General features: G+C 37.5%; 1 protein-coding gene and 1 long non-coding RNA gene across 13 annotated transcripts in view; one reads left to right on the forward strand and one right to left on the reverse strand.

Annotated features, from left to right (window-relative positions):
- Positions 1-21,114, reverse strand: part of MAGI2 (membrane associated guanylate kinase, WW and PDZ domain containing 2) — a 727,751-nt gene that overhangs the window by 490,655 nt on the left and 215,982 nt on the right. For 11 of the 12 annotated variants that reach the window (XM_048300656.1, XM_048300645.1, XM_048300648.1 and 8 more), the window contains exon 2: positions 18,601-18,717. In XM_048300656.1, coding sequence (XP_048156613.1) covers positions 18,601-18,717 — 117 coding nt within the window. Of the gene's footprint in view, positions 1-18,600; positions 18,718-20,565; positions 20,633-21,114 lie in introns of those variants that run through there. The other variant, XM_048300655.1, reaches the window with a different exon arrangement.
- LOC125324600 lies at positions 1,479-13,635 on the forward strand. The gene is made up of 4 exons (XR_007203046.1): positions 1,479-1,595; positions 6,693-6,698; positions 9,546-9,548; positions 13,626-13,635. It is a non-coding gene; the product is annotated as an uncharacterized LOC125324600 (long non-coding RNA).

A 21,114-nucleotide genomic window follows, 5' to 3' on the forward strand; every position in this document is an offset into this window, starting at 1 on the left:
TAATCTCACATGTTATTAATTATTTAATGACTCACATAAGCTTTACACAACTGCTGTAAATAAACAACATAATCTCAGTTTTACAGACATTGGGCTAGATATGCTCTATGCAAGCCTTTACTTTTTCAGAATCTTTATTTATCTGTTTCTGTATCACTTTAAGTTTCAAGCTACAACTGCCGTATTTTATTATTTTTCTTTCCTCCAACAACATCAGAACGATTGCATAAAACTAATTAAAGATTTGAAAAAAAGTGTAAATTTATGGGAAGAAAGTCTCCTTGAGAATGGCAACTAAATTTTTTCTTTTAACGTTTGAAGCAATGGGTTCTCTATTAAGAAATTGTTTCAGTCTTTACACTTACTGAGAGCCGTAGTTATCTTACATTAAAGCGAGCTTGAAAACTTCCCTTTTTCCCAGACTACCGTTTAGTGTTGCCAGTTCTATAAGCAGAAACAAATTAAGATAAAAACCTAAAATTCTTTTTAGACCCCCCCCTTAAAATGTTATTTTCTCCTGCAAGGAAAAAAAAAATTAACTATGTTTCATGACTATTTCTACACTGTAACTTATGACAGAAGAAAATGCCTACATTTATAAACCATAGTGCTAAAAATTAGAAAACGTCATAGTTCAGCCGTTTTAATTCATGTCCTTTCTTGTTTCTATTATAATGAAATCTTTAATAATCCTGTCACATGTTACTTTCCCCACAGGTTTGCCACTTCAATCAGTCTTGTGAAAAATATAACCTCCTATTTTCATTTACCTTAGAGAACCTCATGCCCCCCTTGTCCATCTTCTATGCTGCCATCTCTGAACCCATGATCACTCTGCAGCCTCATCTCACACATTCCTAGTCCTTATGCAGAAAACCACCAAGAACAAGTGCAACTGCAGGCTCACCCTGCCTGCAGTTTGGGGAGGTACCTGGGGGGTGTTGGAATGGTACCAGAGCTCATACACAGCCTGAGGAGGGCTGCAGTGCCCTGGCTGATGCCTACACTAGTGCTGCAGCCTCCCAGAGCACCCACTAGATCTCATCCAGCCAGTACTTCAGAGAGGAAACTTATGTCTTATCAACATAGCTGCACATCAGGCACTATTTGGGCAGCTGCTGTCCCTCAATAAGATTTCTGATTTTCCTACAATCCCTATCCTGAGTTGGGCCAGGCTGCGGATGTTTGCTCCCTTTTGAGGATGCAGCAGTGTGCCAAGGTGGCTGAGAAGGCCAATGGCATCCTGGCTTGTGACAGGAATAGTGTGACCTGCAGGACCAGGCAATGATTGTCCCCTTGTACTCAGCACTGGTGAGGCCACACCTCAGATCCTTCTTCAGTTTTGGGTCCCTCACTACAAGAAGGACATTGAGGTGCTGGAATGTTCAGAGAAGGGCAATGGAGCTGGCGAAGGGTTTGGAGCACAAGTCTGATGAGGAGTGGCTGACAGGACTGGGGTTGCTCAGCCTGGAGAAAAAGAGGCTCAGGAGTAACCTTATTACTTTCTATAATTCCCTGAAAGGAAGTTGTAGCAAGATGGGTGTCGGTCTCTTCTCCCAGGTAACAAGTGACAGGATGAGAGGAAATGTCCTCAAGTTATGCCAAGAGAGGCTTAGATTAGATACCAGAAAAAACTTCTTCATGGACAAACATTGGAACAGCTGTACAGGAAGGTGCTGGAGTCACTTTCCCTGGAAATATTCAAAAAACGTGTGGATATGGCACTTGAAGACATGGTTTAGTGGTGAAAATGGTGGCAGTGCTGGGTCGATGACTGGACTTGATGATCTTAAAGGTCTTTTCCAACTTTGAAGATTCTATTTTGAAGTCTTTCTGCTGTATCTGCCCTACTCCTTCTGATCGTTTAATGCCATCTTCCTTTGTGCCATCTACAGCCAAGCTGTACACCAACTCCATTCACCACCTTCCTGGATTGCTCCTCTCACATTCTTTTCTGTGCTCTTTAGCCTGTCACACTCATCCTACTGACTGCAAAAGCCACACTGCAATGTATTTTCTACCTCAGGTCCTATTTAGTCTGAAAGATATAGTTCAACCTTTCCTCTGGCCAAAAGGCTGTTTACACAGCTATTTACTCCAGAAGGGAATCAGATTTCAGTTGTTGAATCTCATCTCTGTTATCTCATCATCCATCACTGCCAACTCTTTTTATTTCTTTCCATTCTCTTTTTCTCTGCTTCTGTTCTAAGTTTAGTCTTCTTTACCAAACTGTGGACCTGGCTCACTCTCACCTCTTTCGTTTGACCTTGCTTGTGCTCTCTTGTGAAAGTACCTGGAAAAGCCTGAATTCCTTCTCTACAAAAGTCACTCCTAGTCCAAAAATTGTCACTGAAGAAATTGAATCCTGTGACTTACATTTGCTCCTCAAAAAGTCTTGATTTATCATGGATTTCTTCAAAGGATGGTAAGATAAAACATGATCTTGCTCCTCTTGTCATAAAAAAATACTGTCTCACACACTTTATTTCAAGGAAATAAATACTCTTGCCTATGGGAACAGTGCTACCCCAGGGTCTTACTGCTCTGCTTCTGTTTTCAGAAGCACATGTGGGCTAAAATAGCCCCATCAAAATAACGTTTATGAAAATGAGACCACACAGAATTGCAGTTTTCCACATTGCCCCTAACTGTGATCAGTGCACCTGGGTTTAGCTGTGAAGCCTGCACCAATTTTGCAAAGGGTAGAATAGGTAGATCATCAATTACAGCTGCACTCAGGCATGCTACTGCTTATAATAGTGCTTAAGCCACAACATGACATTTATGCTCAGAGGTAAAGGTTAAAGAAACAAATAAGGAGAAGTGACAGAAATGACCTTGGCAAAGGTATCCCTTCCTAGGCAGCAATTACGACAAACTTCACTATGCTGCAAAATTAGCCTGCAAAGGTGAATTATTTCAAAAACATAAAAATGAATGAAAACGGCTTTCTTAATTTAAACCTGCAGGTGAGCATTGGGTTTTGGGCTTTTCTTGTTTGTTTTTAAACTATGCAAATGACAATAACAGCACATTATTTAAAGAAAACAATAAAGCTGCTCCTGCTTTTCAGATTTGCAACCTTTTACAGTTCTATGATTAAACTTTTAGCTAATTTCTTTTGTAATTTAGGAGAACAAAGCAATTTACAAGTCTCTACAGAAAAATGCTACAAAACTTCCAATTTAATTATTTTGATATTTCAGAAACGTATTTAGCTGAACAATGAACAAAGCTATTTGTGCCAATCTCCATCAGTAACATCCAGAGAGCTGTTAGCATTCGGTAATCATTTGGAAAAGGAACTTGATGTTTCCTGGCTATCATAACAAGGTTAAAGCCTGAAACTGTGCTAATTTCTGAAAATCCCCAGCAGTAATGAAGTTACACTGATTGACATCAGTGGAGAAATTGTTGCTGGTGAGTATTCAGACTAATGGAAACTCTTAAAGAGTAATAATTTAAAATTCATTGTACAGAATAAGTTTCAAAAGAGGAGGAGAAGAGTTCTCCTGCAGACCTAATTCAGCTATTACATCAGTAAGGCACAGCTTTTGACACTCCCAAGTCCTCTGTTCCACCAAAGTCCTTGTGAGCACTACACTTTGGACCTTGATCTTACAAAGCGCTGTGTGTGGCCCACCAAGGACGCATGGATCCCTTGGCATCCGCAATCCATGCAGGCATTGCATTCTCTCAACATGCATGAATACAATAACTGCATAACTGCAGGCAGTATCAATAGGGAAAAACATAATTAATATAACATTTTCATAGATTGAAGCACCAGGGGATAAATAGAAAATTCAGCCTTTTTAAAGAGAAAAAGAATTATTATGCATGCTTTAGTTGTCATGCACTGAATTTTCATTTGAATAATACAATTTAGGAGAAAAAAATAAAACAGATGAAACTGAAAAGAAAATTAAGAAGTTAAGAAGGGGTTTATCTGATTGCCAACCCCTTTTCTTTGCACATTACTGGATACAGTGACATTCAGACAATCAAATCCTTGCCTCTGTGGACTGCAAACAAGCTCAAATTCTTGGCAGAGTGATATTGGTTCTCATGCTGCCTGCAGAGAATGAACAGGCAAGTCATGCTCATGTACTTCTGGCCTTGATGAGGGAACCCATGAAGTTAGAGCAGACTGATTATTGATACTCATCTGTCCCCTGTGCTACTGCAGAACTTATTATGGAGCTGGAGGGTAAGGGGCAGGTGAGGGTGAACTCCTTACTGCTAGTCTCTTCCACACTATAGGGCTGTGCCTGTTTTCTTCTGCTCAAGCTTTTTAGTGACACAGAAGGAGGAGTAGTATATGGCCCAGATTTAACAAAACAGCTGGAGAATCCTGAATCTAAGAAGGACAAAGAGAACATAACCAAAAACTTTGGCTGCTAATATTTTAAATAATACGACACAGAACATGAAAAAAAACCAAGAACAAAAGCAAAAAACCCCCAGGCCATAGCAAAACAGACAACCACAACAACAAAAGCCCTAACAACTAAACGAATAAACAGACCAAAAAAAAAAAAAAAACCCAAACCAAAAAACCAACCACCCAAAGCCCCAAAACCACTTCAAAAAATCTATATGCTGCTGAGGAACATATATTAAATATTGCCCTGATATAATAGTGCAGAATAATATTTGCCAATATGATGTGGTATTTTTCAGCTGGGCTATATAATTTAGAATCAGTTTTCCTATCTTAAAGTTGGAAACACACATCATTGGTAAATAAACTTGGAAGTACACTTCTGTAAGAGATGGATGGAGTAGTGGAGACAAACTAATGGAACATTTAACCACATCGTATGTTTTCGTAAGTGGAGATGAAGGGAAATAAATCCCTTTCCACCAGCTTAGAGGGGCACTATTTTCTATTAATTTCCATCTGTTTTTTCTAGGACAGACACAGCCATTACCTTGAAATGCTTAGGACTGTGCACTGTTGATGAGGACACTCCATACTGGCCAAGGAAATCGTGTTCCCACATTTTCTGTGATGTCTCTTTGGGGTGTGAAAGGAGAACTGGGATATGAAGGGAGACTACAGCACCATATGGAGTATTGCATGGAGACAGATTTCACTGTCTGTCACATGCTGCAGTACTGCACAATACTGTCTGAACAGTGACAGCACACAACCATGGGGAACAGAGCAGCTCTGCACAGTGAGGTACATACATGGTTTGAACCTAAAAAACCAGATCAAACCATTTTAAATGTTCCTCTCTCTGTCACTAAAATCCCCCTTCTCTCCTCTTTCTGCACTGATATGGCACTAAATTACAAGCAGTTTCTGTGAACCCATTTAAAACACTTCTGCTGGACCACATAACAGGAAGAGAAGATCTTGTGCCATGACCTGCACCAGAATAAAAATGGAGTGGAAGAACACAGAGCCAGAGCACTACAGAGCCTCCTGTGTATGACTTCTGGAATAATCAGGTTGAATCTAGTTGAATTTAGTTTCCATAATTACTCATTGTTTTACTTCTGTGTACTCTTACACCCCAATTAATCCTTTTGTTCAGGAACGTGATGTGCTTTGTGCTTAATGGACCTGAAGACATTGATTTGTTCAAGCTTTAGCTTTGAAGGATTGTTAGTGTTGAGCAGATCACATCTTTATAGGTCCTACTTGGAATTACATAATGAAAAGAAAATTAAGCTGCTATAAACCTCACAGTATTGTCAGGGGAAGAGGTGCATTATTTTCTAAGCTGCAGAAAGCTGAGGCCTGCAATAATTTAACAAAATTCTACCAGGGACATAGAGAATGAAATTAATTCTCACTTTAACTCAATGAAAGTTCATTATGATATTTCACTTGAACAGTAAAAATTGTGCTTGAAGTTATTGACTATTCCTCTGTACACTTCCTATGTAATTTTCCTTAAGTTCTTACCCAGTGGGTTAAAAGAACCCCTCAAGTGACTTGCAGTTTATTTTCACTGCTTAAGCCAACCTAAGATGGTAGTTTTCTTCCTTCCCTTAAGATTGGTCAGAGCAGAAATGGGTAAATAAATAGTAATCACATCAGAAAATACGTCAAGAAATGAAATAGAAAGCCTTTTCTTTTGACTGCATGTATATTTTTAACTGGATTTAAGGTGATCTTCAGTCTAAAACAATGATCTCATTTCAGATTGGGTATTAACAAAACCCAGGAAACTGTAGAAAATTTCCAATTTATCACCCAACTGCTTATAAATTTACTTTCTACAGTTATCTTTGGTATTCCCTCCACCACCCAAAGGGCTCCAGAGATGGCTTCCTCATGGTCTAATACTGTGTCATGTACCCTGATACCTGTAAGGTGTCGCTCCATGGGAGGATAGGAGGTGCATTTTTTGCTCAGAGCTTACTGTCTCTCCAAATCCATCATTATCCTTTAAAATTCTTTAAACTTGTGCCTAGTCTTCGGTAACTGTTTATGAGCACAGACATTTCCAAAGCAGAGAAAAAACCCAGTTATTGCACTTTATATTGCAGTTTATGACATAGTGTGTCGTTAACAATGGCAACAATGCCATGATCCTCAAGAAGCTCTTGCCCAAGTCAGGAAAGCTTCTGCCTTCCTCTGAGAGCATGATCTGACCTCTGGCCATAATGCAGTTAAACACATGGCCTCAGCAACCCTCCATGTTTTCAAACTCAGTGAAAATTACCATTAGAAGGGTGCAGTGACTAATGAGCTGACTCACATTCAACTTTGTATCATCCAGGACCCCGGGTCTCTTTCTGTGGCACTGCCTTCCAGCCTCTCATTCCCCACTAGGTCTGTACATCCAGGGATGCCCCATCCCAGGTGCAGATTCTGCCACTTTCCCTTGTTGAACAAACCCTTCTGTTTTGCTTTTTCATTTTCCTTTATGTTCATCTTTCAAGCTTCCTTGTTTTGTAGAAGAGAGAACTTAAATCTGTAACCTTCTTCTTTTTAAAAGACAAACCTTTAATCTTTCTTCAGAATTCTCCTTTATGATGCTAATGGATGATTATACAAGAACTAACATTTTCTCATGTTTATTATTGTTGCTCAAACCTTCCACATTTAATAAAGAGGGACAAAGAGAGACAATATAATTGCATCTTGCAGATGCCTTGTCTTTTCTTTTAGACTTTACTGCTTTTTCATAATTTTAAAAGAATTTCAATAAAGTAGGAATTACTTATCAGAAATAAATTTTTCTAAACTTAGAGCTAGGTTACTCTGCTCAACTGTGTAGGGAAAAATGCTCTTAGAAACACAATGCCACGTGGATTTCTAATATTGTTTTTAAATGTGTAAGCTGGTGGAAGCAAGGTCACCACTGAATCCCCCAGATATCTTGGATTTTTTTCCACTTGATTTCTCCAGTTCAGACCGAACAGTTCTGATTTAGGACAGAAACTACTTGTATCTTACTCAGAAGATTCTGACAATTAAAACTCTCAGCAAAAACCCACCAGACGTACCAGAGTTAGGAGATGCAAATTGAAGATAATGACAGGAAATGAGTAATTAGATGCTCTCTTTTTGTGCAGATGATGAGAGGAAGCATTTTCTCCAAAATTTATCACTTTCTTCCAAGACATTGCATTATAAAGTACAAAAACAGAACAACAACTATTCTCTGACAGTTTACAATCTAGATTATGAAATTGTTTCTGGCTCCAAGTGTGATGTTTCTGAGTCAGTACAATTTTAACTGTGTATTTAAATAGTAATTTAAATAGTTGGTGCCAAACTCTTAATACAAGTACAGATGCATTTGCACTGTAGATAAAAGTGACTGATGATCTCATGGCAAGTTTTGAAGCTTTATAGGAAATAATCATTATTTTTGAAGCACACAAAGATAAACTAAAGATTAGATAATATATATTACAGCTAGACTCATTCTACATGATACACAAGGGGGAATAATCTTTATCTTTGGTAATTGATGGGGAACTTTACATTTCACGTATTCCTTGAATGAAACCCTGAATAGTAGAATGACTCACTACTCAGCTGTACTTTTCACCATGTCCTCACAGGACTCAGAAGAGAGAGAAATATGAACCCAGCCTGATTTTTATCCTATTCTTGAGAAGGTAGCTGCACTAGCTTATCTAGAGGACATAAACCTTGAAGTATATTTGGGAAAGTGCCTTGCTTATTGTACAGACTAAAGTTACAAAGTTCCATGCCCTAAGCACCAGATTTGGTTAAAGCCACCTTCTGCAACCTGTGTAAAACCTACAGCCTGCAGTCAAAAGCTTCCTTTCCCTGACCAGTTATTGAAGGCTCAGAGTCAGACACCAATCCACGAGTTTTCTGAGCAGGGAGTCAGCCATGGTTTAGAAATATGGAGCTAACAACGTACAGAGGCTCAGAATCATTCAGCATTTTCGAGAAAGTCAAAGCAGGACATCTCTAAGGGAACAAGAGAATTTTTTTATAGATGCTGCTACTACGAGGATATTGTACATAAAAGTAAGTTCTACTTTTACGTAAGAAAGGAAATCTTGCCAAATCACCATTTTGAGTGCCACCATAGCATACATTTCCCAATGAATTAAAGGCAATTAAGTGACAGCCTGTTCTCTGGGTTCTAAGAGCTTTTAATGAAGGAGTACAATGCAATGTACATTTGCCAATTAAATGAAGTGTTCTGTGAAATGAATGAATCATAGCAGGGCAGAGCTTTACTGCAAGATTTCTGACACACCTGCGATCAAGCTTTCCAGGAAGGGCTCCACAGATTCTTCTGCAGAAAAAAAACTTCAATTTTTTCAATAAGAGGTTGGGTGGTTTTGATTTAAACCATAAAAAAAAAAAGAAAAAGAAAAAAAAGAAGACATTTCTGTGTTTCCCTGTATTAACAAATGCCAAATGAAATAATTGGTCAAGCATCTACTCAAGTCAGTACCAATATGAATTGAAGAAATCATAGCAGTACCAAGTTGAAAAAGAAAGCTCAACAACCAGTCAAAACCAAAACGGGGAATCAGAAATTACAGATGAGTTAAACTGAGTGCTGGTGTGCATCTTGCCACTAGCTAAAGGCCACTACAACACATGTGGAGACTGCACCTTCAGCAGCCTAGAGTGAATTTCATGCTTTCCTACATATAAAATGAACCACTATTTTTGTGAGCAATGTGAAAATAACTTAGCAATGTATTATAGGTATTAGTGATTAGTTTCAACAAAGGCACATTGATAAAATAATAGCAAATGTAATTTATTGTGAAGTTTAGTACTAAAAAATCTAATATCTTAACTGGAAAGCATAGTGTTTTCTAGACCCTGTGATATATGTCCATGCCAAGCTTTTAAAATTCAAAGACAAGAATTTAAAAGCTAAAATTACAACACTGTTCTGTATTTAAATCCAGATCCCTCCTTTCATATGAAATACAGTCTGGAACCTCTGCATTATTATAATTATTTTTTTCTAACCAAAATATATTTCTGCCATCTCCACAGTAAGAAAGTTTCTCTATTCAGACTCATTGAAATAAATTTGACAGAATTATTTGAATAATCCATAATAGATTGATAGCTAGTCAAGAGGTTGATGTGTTAATAACAGTAATACATTAGAAAAAGAAAAATGCATTGGTTAGAATCAAAACCTGGAGATAAAGGATAAATACAAAGTTTTGACAAACTGTCATGGGTCAAAACCAGGACAGCAGTATCCTCAGGATACAGGAAAATAAAAAGATAAGGACTTGCTGAAAAGGAGTTTCCTCATAACAGTTTTTCAGCCACTAAATTATAAATTATTCTCACCCCTACTGATGAAACCAAAGTCTTTTTCACTCTTCAGGTGTTACAGCACCTCTGTAATCTTCATTCTCTAATGTTTTTTCTTAAAGGGATTTATTTGAGCCAGGGTACTTTTGAATCTAAAACATGGTGCCACTAGAGACACTTGTCCATTTACCTGGGCTTACTATGCACAGAAGGTTGAAATTCTGTCTCTTTTTTGTAAGACACAGAAAATATGAAAAAAGATGTGCCTTCTTCTCTACAGTTGGGGACATGACAAAATATTAAATAGTGAAAAAAGATCTAAAGTTATATATTCTCATTAATGTAAGTAGTGACGTTTTTTAAAGGAGGGAGTGGTGGCACAGAGCACAGTGCCCAAACAAATCAAGAAGGACCTGGGCTCCAGGTGGTGTGAGGAGGCTACTGATCTGCAGGTGCAGTTCAGAGACATAAACGTGAGAAGCTGGTTATTTGGTGAACTTGGCCAACTGCTTACCAATTCACATAAATTTCTCAGTATGCACCAGAGGATCAATTCACGAGGACATCCATTATCACTACCACTGATTTGCTTTTGTTGTGGTTGTAGATGAAAGGCCCAGAAGAGAACAAAAACAAAAGCAGCACATCCTGCCAAAATTGATATTGGACCTTTTTATTCAATGATGCAAATATGGATTTAGTAGTTTAACTAGTCATTCAATTCAGAATAGTGATTCTTTTATAGCACTCTTTTTTTTTGTTGTTGATCTGAATTTCTAAGGACAGCTGTTGTTGTTCCACTGTTCATTGTTCAGCTGCTCTTCAGATAAAAAAAAAACAAGTAAAGATTATCCACTGTCTCTGACAGTTTATCTTCTCCAGACTGAGAGAAAACACAGATATTTAAAATATCTTAGCTTACCTTAAGAAAAAAAAAATTTTTTTGACCTATTTGACTGCAGATGGAGGCTACATTTTAAAGGATATATTTAAAAATATTTTAACATCAAAAGGTAATTTGGAAAGTTCATGTAGGAAATAAAAAAATGCTTTAGAAATCATAGGAACACTTACATTCAACAGTGCTGCAAGTTTTGTTCATCATATTTGTAATTCCAAGATTTCTAAGATACTTTGGTTATTTAAGGAGAAAGGTCAGTACTGTATCTAAAACCTTCAGGCTTGAAAAGCCTACTGTCATAGGGAGATACAGCCTCTACACAAACTTCAAGCTGCTTTAGGCTACTCAAGAACTGTGACTTGTACTTGTGAAGTAAGTTATTTGTGGCCTCTTCTATTTGCTATTCTTGTTCTGCTGAGGCAAGGTACTTCATAAGACCCATGCTATTGCCCTTCTAGTTTGCTGCTAGTTTGCAAGTAATCAATAAATTAGTGCTATCATCAAAATTCATTTAGAACTGCCACTATCCTTTATCCTTTCTGGAATTATGTGAATTAGAGAACCCATTTTGCAACACCTGAGAGTCTCCTCATAGTTTACATAAACATGTAGAAATTCCTGGGGACAATCAGCACAAATATTGTAACTAAACTCTCATCTGGAATTATGCATGTGCTATATCACATATAAATAATTCCACACAGATATGATGAGCAACCCAAGCTGCTTGACATTAGTCTCTAAATCACATGCCAGATAACATCACTTAAGGAAGATATGTGATATACTTTTGTAAGAAAACTGCTTTAGAAAGATTAAGTTTGCAATTCCAGAACATTTTCTTATCTTTTTTTTACTGCAAAAACTTTTAGTGACTTTAGTGGTATTGTATCAACTTTCCAGTTGGCAGGGCCTCAGATTACCAGTTAGAAAAAGAATTTATATCGGCACCAAATTATAAAAAATATTTACTGATTTTGTATGATTTGTGTTTTAAAATGGGAGAAAAGAATGGTATTTAAAGGAGCAGAAAGGAGGGAATGAAGGAGTGGAAAGAATGGGAGTAGGGGACAGAATTAGCAGCCTCAGTGTCTTACAGATGTGATTTGGGTGCAAAGATCTGTGAGAAACAGAACTGTTTCACTGAACTACAACCAATGCAAGCATCCTAATATTTTCATACAACCTTTATGGAACATTCAAGTTGCAGTATCAGAAGCAGTACACAATTACTGCTCTTCATTTTGTTACAACTCTTCTCACTTCCTACTACAGTTACACCACATCAGACACATTCCTTCCCCACTTCATCTTGAACAGTATTTATTTTCTTTGGATACCTTAGTTATTATAAGGTGAGTATTTAGTCACTGAATAGCCAAGAGTTGATATCCCCAATATGTAGAACTGAGAAGTTTCTACGAAAAAAAGACAGAAATGATGTACATTTTCTCTCTCATGACTAACACACAGTACAGTATTTTTCATCTGTGTTGCAATTTGTAGATATAGTTGGGACATCTGTTTACCCTAGACCTTAACTAAAATTGCAGTTCACTGTGATAAATAAATGTTAAAAACTGTTTTTTCTCTGGTTTTATTTTTATCCATTTCCTGCTGAAGGCAATGAAGTGCCTGCAGCCTGAAGATGCTCTGAGCACAGGCAATGCTCTGTACAAACTAATGGAGAGGAAGCACAGTGCTGATTGCAACCTTTACCATCCTGCTCTAAAACAGACAAAAAGTCCCATAAAATAACCTGGAAAAGTCAATACAAAGATGCATATGCCAAACTCTTTGGACCAGGCATTCCCAGTGTCCTCAGAAAAAAAGGTCACTGTCCTGCATTCATTTCCAGCAGGTAATTAGGAATACTGAATGTAGCAATGGAAAAGAAAGCAAGGTCCACAGGGAACAGTTTAACCACCACTCTACCTCATGCAGGACAACTTAGGCATTGTTGGTGCTCTAGGTTTTTTTATCAGCTGTTCTTTGTCTCTTCTATTTAGGCTGTCAGTTTTTGGAAGCAGTGCCACTTTCTCATCCTCTGGTACATGTGGCTGGGCTGCATGCAACACAGCAGGGCCCTCATCTCATGTAATTACCTGATTTTGCTTGAGATGCCAATGATTTTGATTTAAGTACACTTTGGAGGTGTGCTCCATTAGATACACAACAACAAGAACACTTTTTTCAAGCTCTGCATAGCTCTATTCTGAACCAGCAAAGTCTAAGCAACAGCTAACTCTGGAAGAATAAAGTAGTCATTAAAGTTAGGTAGTGTTATTTCCAGTGATGCAGACATTTCTTGGCAATATGGTGTGCTAAGCACAGGTTATTTTATCCTAACAATAGCTCCAAATGATGTCAAACTGGCAGCTCTTTAACTGACAATACCTCTTGTAAGATACTTCTGACACTGAACAAACTTGTAAGGAAAATATATTAAACCATTGGCAAAGCTGTTGCACACATTTTCCCTTTGAATTTTCTTGGCTATATACATTTTAGAAGAAAAAAAATTATAATTTCTTTCATTTTTCAAAAAATATTTTGAAAGGCTTCATATTTGTCCAAATATAGATTAGTCAGGTATACCACACATCCTTATTCAGAGCAGCAGAACTATGCACAGAGAGCTTCTGAGCTTGGGCTACCCTCAACCAACACAGAGTTATTGCTCACTTGAATTCCGCAACTCTTTCCTCAGCTTGGAAATCAGAAACCTCGTATGAAAACCTAGGTATGTAATGGGGATTTATTTCAGTATTTACTAATTATTGTGACCAAAATAAAAGGTATTAGAAGAAATACGAACTATGATAACACCTGTCATCAGTAGAGAAAAGTCTTACACACCTCCAGAAGTTTTTTGCTTGTTATTGGTACCTGTGAACTAGATTATGAGTAACTAAGATTTCCCAATATATTACACTTCTCTGACAGAGGGAAAGACCTTGTTTGTTTTGCACTGTTTTTCAGATGAAGATTTCTTCAGGTCTGAAAGTGTGAATTCCCCTGCAGCTTCAGGTATAAACATATTTTACTGACTTTAGTATCACAGAAATATAAGCTAATGGCTCTACTTTTACTGTATATGATAAACAAAACCAACACCAAGAAAAGAAAACTTGAAAAATCACTGCATGTACTTTTTCTTCTGGGAAGAGGACTAGACGATAAACATAAGCATGCTGTAAGAAGTGACATTTCAACAGTACACAGACAATATTGCAGCATGTAGGTTAAATTTATATATAGACCAGACTATACTAAAATACAATACAACAAAACTATATTTGAAAATGAAGCTCTTATTTAAATTGACTCAAGATGACCTAAATCTAAATGACATGAATCTATTCACAGAAGATGGAAAAAAATAAGTCACAGAAGAAGTGACATAAGTGACTTATTAAGTGCTCATATGTTTCATATTTGCAATGCAGTGTTAATTCTATTCACCTAACAGAGTCCCCACAGCGTCAGCAGGCAAGCTGAGAAAAAGGATTTGTTATCATGATTTGCCATGTGGGAAACTGCTGCTCATAATGATTCCATTTCTTGCCCTTGGTCACTCACATATAGTATATGGCTCAGTTACAAACATAACTTTTTTTCCTGTGCTGATAACAAATGTCTTAAATAAAACATCCTTCCTGCAACTTCTGTGCTAATGGTAATACTGCAATATCCACTGCTGTAAGGCTGATCCATATACCCAGTCCTCTCTATTCTTACATCATTCCTTTTTTTCTAAACTCAAAGACTAGGAAGGAAGCTTCCTCATCCCCATCATGTTTTTAAAGCTATTTTTTCCCCCACTTTCACTGTGAAGAATGCATTTATGGGCTGCACCCTCCTTTGGTGCAGCAGGACAGACCAACTCATCTGAGCTACTGTCAACCTGAAGTTATATCCCAGAGGATGAGCATCTCTTCAAATTAATGGATGACTTTTTACTTTTATGAATCAGCTTGTCCTTGACTTTTTATGGTGCGGTTTAATTACAGTGTTTTCCACTATCATTTCACATTCCCTGTCTGGAAAGGAAGCACACACAGATTCTATTTTCAACCACAGCTACACTATTTTTCCAGCTCTTAAAGAAATGGAATTTGCAGTTGCTTGGAAGGACATATCAAAGGAGACAGGTCCGACCATGACTGTCACTATCAAGACTGTTCTCCTGTGACGTACTCTACTCAAAGCTTTATTCCTGCGATGACACAAAGTTAGAGCTACCTCTTCTCACATTAGTGAAGACTGGAAAGCTGCTTGCCCACATGGCAACTGCAGTTTGCTGGGAACACTACCAAGCACAAGATGCAGCATGATTAAGGTGTTGTCTGCCCATAGCATTCAGAGCCCAACGTGTTTTGTGGCCTTTCTCCAGATCCCTAGATTTGGATGGATAGTGTCAGACAGTGCTGACAGCTACCCCTTTTCACCATGCCTTACTTTTCTGTGTTGTAGGACAACCACAATGGTTAGTGCTCCTAAATACCTTCAGGAGTAAGTTTAGGATATGAAAAGTGCTAAAAACCTACACAACAGAAAAAGGGGAAGAAAATGCATGACATAAACTTCAGCTAGGTCTTCTGAATTTGGAAAATGAGGAACTTTTCTTTCCTCCAACACTACCTTGTTAACAGCTGCATCTTGACTGCTGCAAATACAATTGTACATCCTGCCCCAGGATATATGCATATCATTTCTGTTGGCAATGCAGGGAAAATCAATTTCTTATGGCACTGAGAGCTGCGACACTTATAGAAGGCAGCACTTGACTCTCAGGGTTACATGGCCTTTTCTAAATTAGTAGAAAGGGGCACTGCATTAGCAAAAATAGAGAAATGTAAGGATCACAAACCCAACCAATTCATCTCATTCCCAGGGGCTACAATTTCTGAGGGAAGAATTGACCCATTATCCTCATGTCATGTGATTCTGGCCCATCTATTCTTTGGTGTACACAGGGATGTACACTTGTATAATAGAAAATTCAAATTCTTATCTAGAATCATAGAGTCATAGAATGTTAAGAGATTGGAAGGGTCCTTAAAGATCATCTGGTTCCAACATCCCCCACAATGGGCTGGGACACTTCCCACTAGAACTGGTTACTTAAGGCCATATCCAGCCTGGCTTTAAACACTGTCAGGGTTGAGTACAAGCCCTAACCATATCTGGCTTAGTTCAGTTGTCTAACTTGAGTTGTCTTATCCTGATTTAAAACAGGTATGGATTAATTCTCTGCTTCCTGGTTTCACAGAGAATACTCACTCATTCAGTGCAAGTGAAAGATGACTTTGTCTGACCTAGAAGGCTGAGAAACCCATGGTCCTGCCCACTGCACTGCTGGGGCCAGTGCTGCCAGTGCGAACAGAAAGCAAAGAACAGAAAAACTCAAGGTCAAGGACTCTCTATAATGGTTTTACTGGCAATTATGCCTCCGTAACAGAGCAAAGATTGTAGATGCATTTTTAAAAGGAAAATATTGCCACTTATTTTTCAATTTTTTTCCTCTTTGTGTTGCAACCTTGTCATTGGAAATTAAAGCTATGATGCCTGCAGCTGGCTTTCCCTCTCTGTTTTTCTGCACAAGAATTTGACCAAACTGAGCACTGCTTTTGCTGTGTTGGCATCTGTTGCAAGATTTGTAATAAGTTCATGGTTAGGTGCACTCATTAAGTGAACCTGTGGGCACTGGTACAGTCAAACATTACCACTGTATACTAAGGACTGTAAAATACAGTGTTAGGACAGCTAACCAGCACTCTTAGACTATGTACAGAGCTTAAAAACAAAATACTGCCCAGAGCAGAAAATTTTGAATACTAATGCCCTTGAAAGGTAAGTTTGCGATTCAAAAATTAGTTAACTTATATGAAAATAAGAAAACAGTTTCCCTCCTAGACATGAATTCTAGAGACAGAGTAAAATTTCACTAAAAAAAGATTCACCACAATTATGATTGAGGGGAAATCTGGGTTGCCACCTATGTGATGGTATCCTTTTTATTTGACTGATTATGGAAAATCCTTTAGCTGACCACATATAATCCTGTCTGCATTTCATAATTTCTTTTTTTTTTTTTAAACACCCACATTTCAGAAGGATTACTTTCAAACAATTTTCAAGAAGATTTTGAAGAAAATATGCCAGTTGGGCATTATGGAGGGTTTTTTGGGTTTTTTTCTACCACTACTACTGAAAAGAGTCCTCCACTCTCCAAGAACATGACAGCTTACCTGGGAATTCAGCAGCTGCCATCTGTAACACTACACTATACTTCAAAATGTAGTTTTTACTTAGTTAAATATACTCACTATGAATACAATAATGACCTAAGAATTTAGCCACCTAAAGTGACACAGAAGATGGAGAAGCCACAACAGAAAGAAAAGGTAGCATTGTTAACAGGTTCCAAACTGTAGTCTTTGTGGTTGTAGTGTTACATTTTGAAAGACAAATTTGCTTCTGTGAGTACTGTATTTTACTTGACACATGAGAACACTTTATTATTGTTTTGATTAAAGCAAAACAACCTCAAAGGCTACTCATTGTGCCCATATTGCTGACAGACAGCATCTGTTACATGTGTGCAGTAGTTGTAATATTGTATTTTCCTTCTTCTTTAACCTGGACCTGTGGCACTAATGAGCATGGACTGGGGTTATAATAAGTATACTCTTATGCTAATGATGCTCCCAGAGATCCTTGGAAGAGGGATTTAGGCTCAAAACTTTTCTGCACTTTCTTGTACTTGCATTTCCACTTCAGCTGTGATATTTCTCAGTATTTTCAGACAAAACTAATTTATCATAAATCTCACATAAATGTAACATTTTTTGTTTTCTGCATACAGGTAATAATTCTTAAATGTTTTTCTCCACCTTCCCTTCTGATAAGTTGCAAATGAAACTCCTGAAATTAAGAATTGATATTTATTTATCTTCAGCTTCCAAGAAAAAAAAAGAAAAGGGGGGCAACTGCTTGAACAACTTTTTTTAGGTGCAGCTTTTCAAAGCTTCATTATTTAATGCTATGAAAGAAAAAACATACAGTAGCATTCACAACAACTCAGCTTTCAAACAGCATCCACTCATTACCATACAAATAGCACAGCCACTTACTCAGTATACCTTCCTCTGCCTATCATGCCAGTGTCAAGCCTGTAAATTCAAAAGTGCACCCCTTTTTTGCCAAAACCAGAAGACCCATTTTATGTCTGATAAGCAATTATTTTATGAATGAAGAATAATGGAACTTCAGTCCATTTTAAATGATATATTGTCTGTCAGCCAAGTAGATCTGTTCTGAAAGGCACGGCCCCGACAGTCGGACATGGCTTGCGTGACTCTCCTTAATTTCATGTCTACTGCAGAAATAGGTGGATACTCTCAATACAACAAAAATTATTTTAGAGGTTTTCAAATATTTTGAATATTGACTTATGTGGCAACAAACACATATTCAAGACTGTACAAACTTTCATTGCCATGCCTGTTGCATTCAAACAAAATCTAGTCTATACATTCTTCTGTTGCCCTATTGCATTCTAAATCCAATGGTATTATTACATAATGGATATGTGAAACACAAGGCAGATCAAACTCTCTCTGTTGGACATCCACTGAACCACCCCAGAAAACTGGGTTTTTTCCTCTTTAAATTTGTGCTTTCTAAAACTACAGAAGAAATAAGATTATCATTCTAGAGCCAGACTTTATGAAATTACAACTTTGAAAACACCATGAAAATACTAGTGAATTCAAACACAGTTAAATTTCTCAGCAGTAACATGGAAGACTTGAACCAAGCCACAGATCTATTTACAGGAAGTCTGCTTTATCCACAGACCACCTCTTCATGCATTGCAAAGGGCCTCAGCAGCACTCACTCAGTCTATTGCCACTAAAAAGCCAGGTTTGTCCATCTCCACCCTACTTACATGGCACTGTGCGGAGATAGAGATTGTCTCTTATGATCTGCTGGAGCTCATGGTCCACCGAACCTTTCTGGAACCGTAGATTGAGGTAGTGACGAAGGTCCTTATCAACAATGCCTCCTGTCACAGAAAAGACAAATAAAAGTACAATTTAAAATTATATTGCTTTGATGGAAGCAGTGAATCACTTGTGAAGTCTTTGTGACTCATTTTCCTTTATGTTTCTGTCACAACGGAGGACAAAATCACAAAGAGCTTTTTGGTTAAAGCATGTGGTTGGTACAGTATTTTTTACTACTGATAATAGTAAAGACTAAAACCAGTTAATGACAAATAATTGTTTAAATCTGTACAGTTCAGAAAATACATATAGGATTATAGACAGAGCTGTCAATATTTTTTATGCACAAAACTTGAACATATTGTTATTATACAACTACCTACATTTGTATCTAAATAATAAAGTATTAGGTATTATGTTTCCTATGACCTTGTATCAATTTCCCACTTCATATTAAACCAAAAATCTTGGTTCAAAATCTCTCTGCAGTGTTCAGTGCTTTTAGTACATGTGTAACCATTATGAAATGTGGCTCTACTTAGTGATCATATAAATGCTATATAATGTTTTATTTATTTCTGATAGAACTCACAATTGAAAGAGACACTATCACAAACAAGGGTTCATATTTTATTTCCACCACCAAGAAAGGTCATTATGATGCCATCAAGATTTTTGCCTTTTCTTTTATACCCCTGTTATACCTTTTTACAAATTCTGTATTCTTAGTGCTTTTTGCCTACATTCTTGGACTTGTTTGTCAAGCTGAGAGACTAAACATTTTAGGAGCTTTGTAGCTAGGGATCAGTGTGCCCCAGACCCCAAGGTCCTCTCCAGAACACATTCTGTAAACCAAGATAGAACCATCCAGGGGAAGGCTCCTTGGGGAGGGGGGTCTCACTCGAGCCTCTCATTGGGGAATCTTTGATAGATATGCTAATTAGTAAAACCTATAATGTTAGACCAGATCTTTTTTGGGGGGGGGGGCATATTCGGCGGGGTGCATTTCAATGCATATGACCTGGACATGTGCACCTAAGGATCCTTAAAATAAATACCAAGGTAAAATCCCTTTTCGCCTTCTAACCATGTTTGACTCTTGATTTTAAGAGCAGGAAAAGGCATCAATTACAACATCTCAGCAAAGCAGTGCAAATGTGGAAAACATTGAGTAAAAAACCTTGTACTTGCCACTTTTACTATAACTTTAGGACAAAACAATTGAAACTACTGTTTAGCCACTGGCTGGTGTATCATATTCCACTCTGAAATCTATATCTATAAATCTGATCCGACATGATTAAAAGCATTTCCCAATATAGTTCCTCCCCATTTCTTTTAACCTTGAATATGGATCACATTTATAATTATGGAGAAATCTATAAATAACTCAATTTCTTCCCTCTCTGAAATTCTGACATAGGAAAAATATAAAAAATCATTACTATTGAGTTCTGACATATATTCCCAAGATGAAAAATTGCAAAGTAGATAGATCCCTAACTTGTTGCTTCACACATTCAACCTGATGACATTTTTTCAAATGGCATTTGCTATTGAACCTTCTGCCAAAAGTCTTATTGACTTAGACTATATAAAGATTTTCCTGTAAATAGGAGCATATAACATTTGTACCTAATTATTTGAAAGTCACTGCAGAGCACAAATGGTTATAAATGAAAATATATTTCTCCTTACAGCTATTCCTATTTATCTGCCTATTACAGGTCCATAATCTTATTATTGCTGCTCTTTGTCAGTAACTTCAAAACCTTTTGTTCCAGGCTTATAAAAAGCTTATAAATAATTCCTCTCTTCTTTAGCTAAAGGCAAAAACCTAGCAAACTTTCATAATCAAAAGAAGGGGGAAAATAGCACCCCAGCCCATAACAGACACAAAAAAATACCTGTATGCCCGGTTTCCTGAGGCTGAGAACTTCCAGATGGATCTCTTTCTTCCAAGATCCCCAAGTTCTACTTTGTCTACTACTTTGTACCACTACCCTGTTTCTTGCAATAGGTGCAGTCTGCAGACCAGACCATCCTTACTTCTAATTTCTTGTGAGATTTCCAAGGAGGCTGAAGAAAATTCTCTGAGTCTGCTGTCCTTTTTGATCAGCTGCAGAGAGTAAAGGTCCTGCAGCTCTTGCTCTTCTTGCTCTAATATATGGAACATGCCCAGTGATGCAGATGCTTTTTGGCAGCCTGAGAAAATGCCATCTTGAGAACAACAGCTGTAGCCTGCCCACTGACACAAACCCGAATCATTCAACTTATAACATAAGTAAGTTTAGGAACCTACACAGATTTCTGACCCTCAAAGTGCATTTTTTATTTACAGCCTGCTGCTTCAAACACAGCCATTTAGTTCATTTAGTTCACCGTGTGTAATGAATGCACTAAAACCTCCTAAGGACTTCATAAAAAGAGTCATCTGATATTTTTGGCAAATTGCA

This window comes from Corvus hawaiiensis, chromosome 4 (assembly GCF_020740725.1).
Source record: "Corvus hawaiiensis isolate bCorHaw1 chromosome 4, bCorHaw1.pri.cur, whole genome shotgun sequence".
NCBI classification, from domain to species: Eukaryota; Metazoa; Chordata; class Aves; order Passeriformes; family Corvidae; genus Corvus; species Corvus hawaiiensis.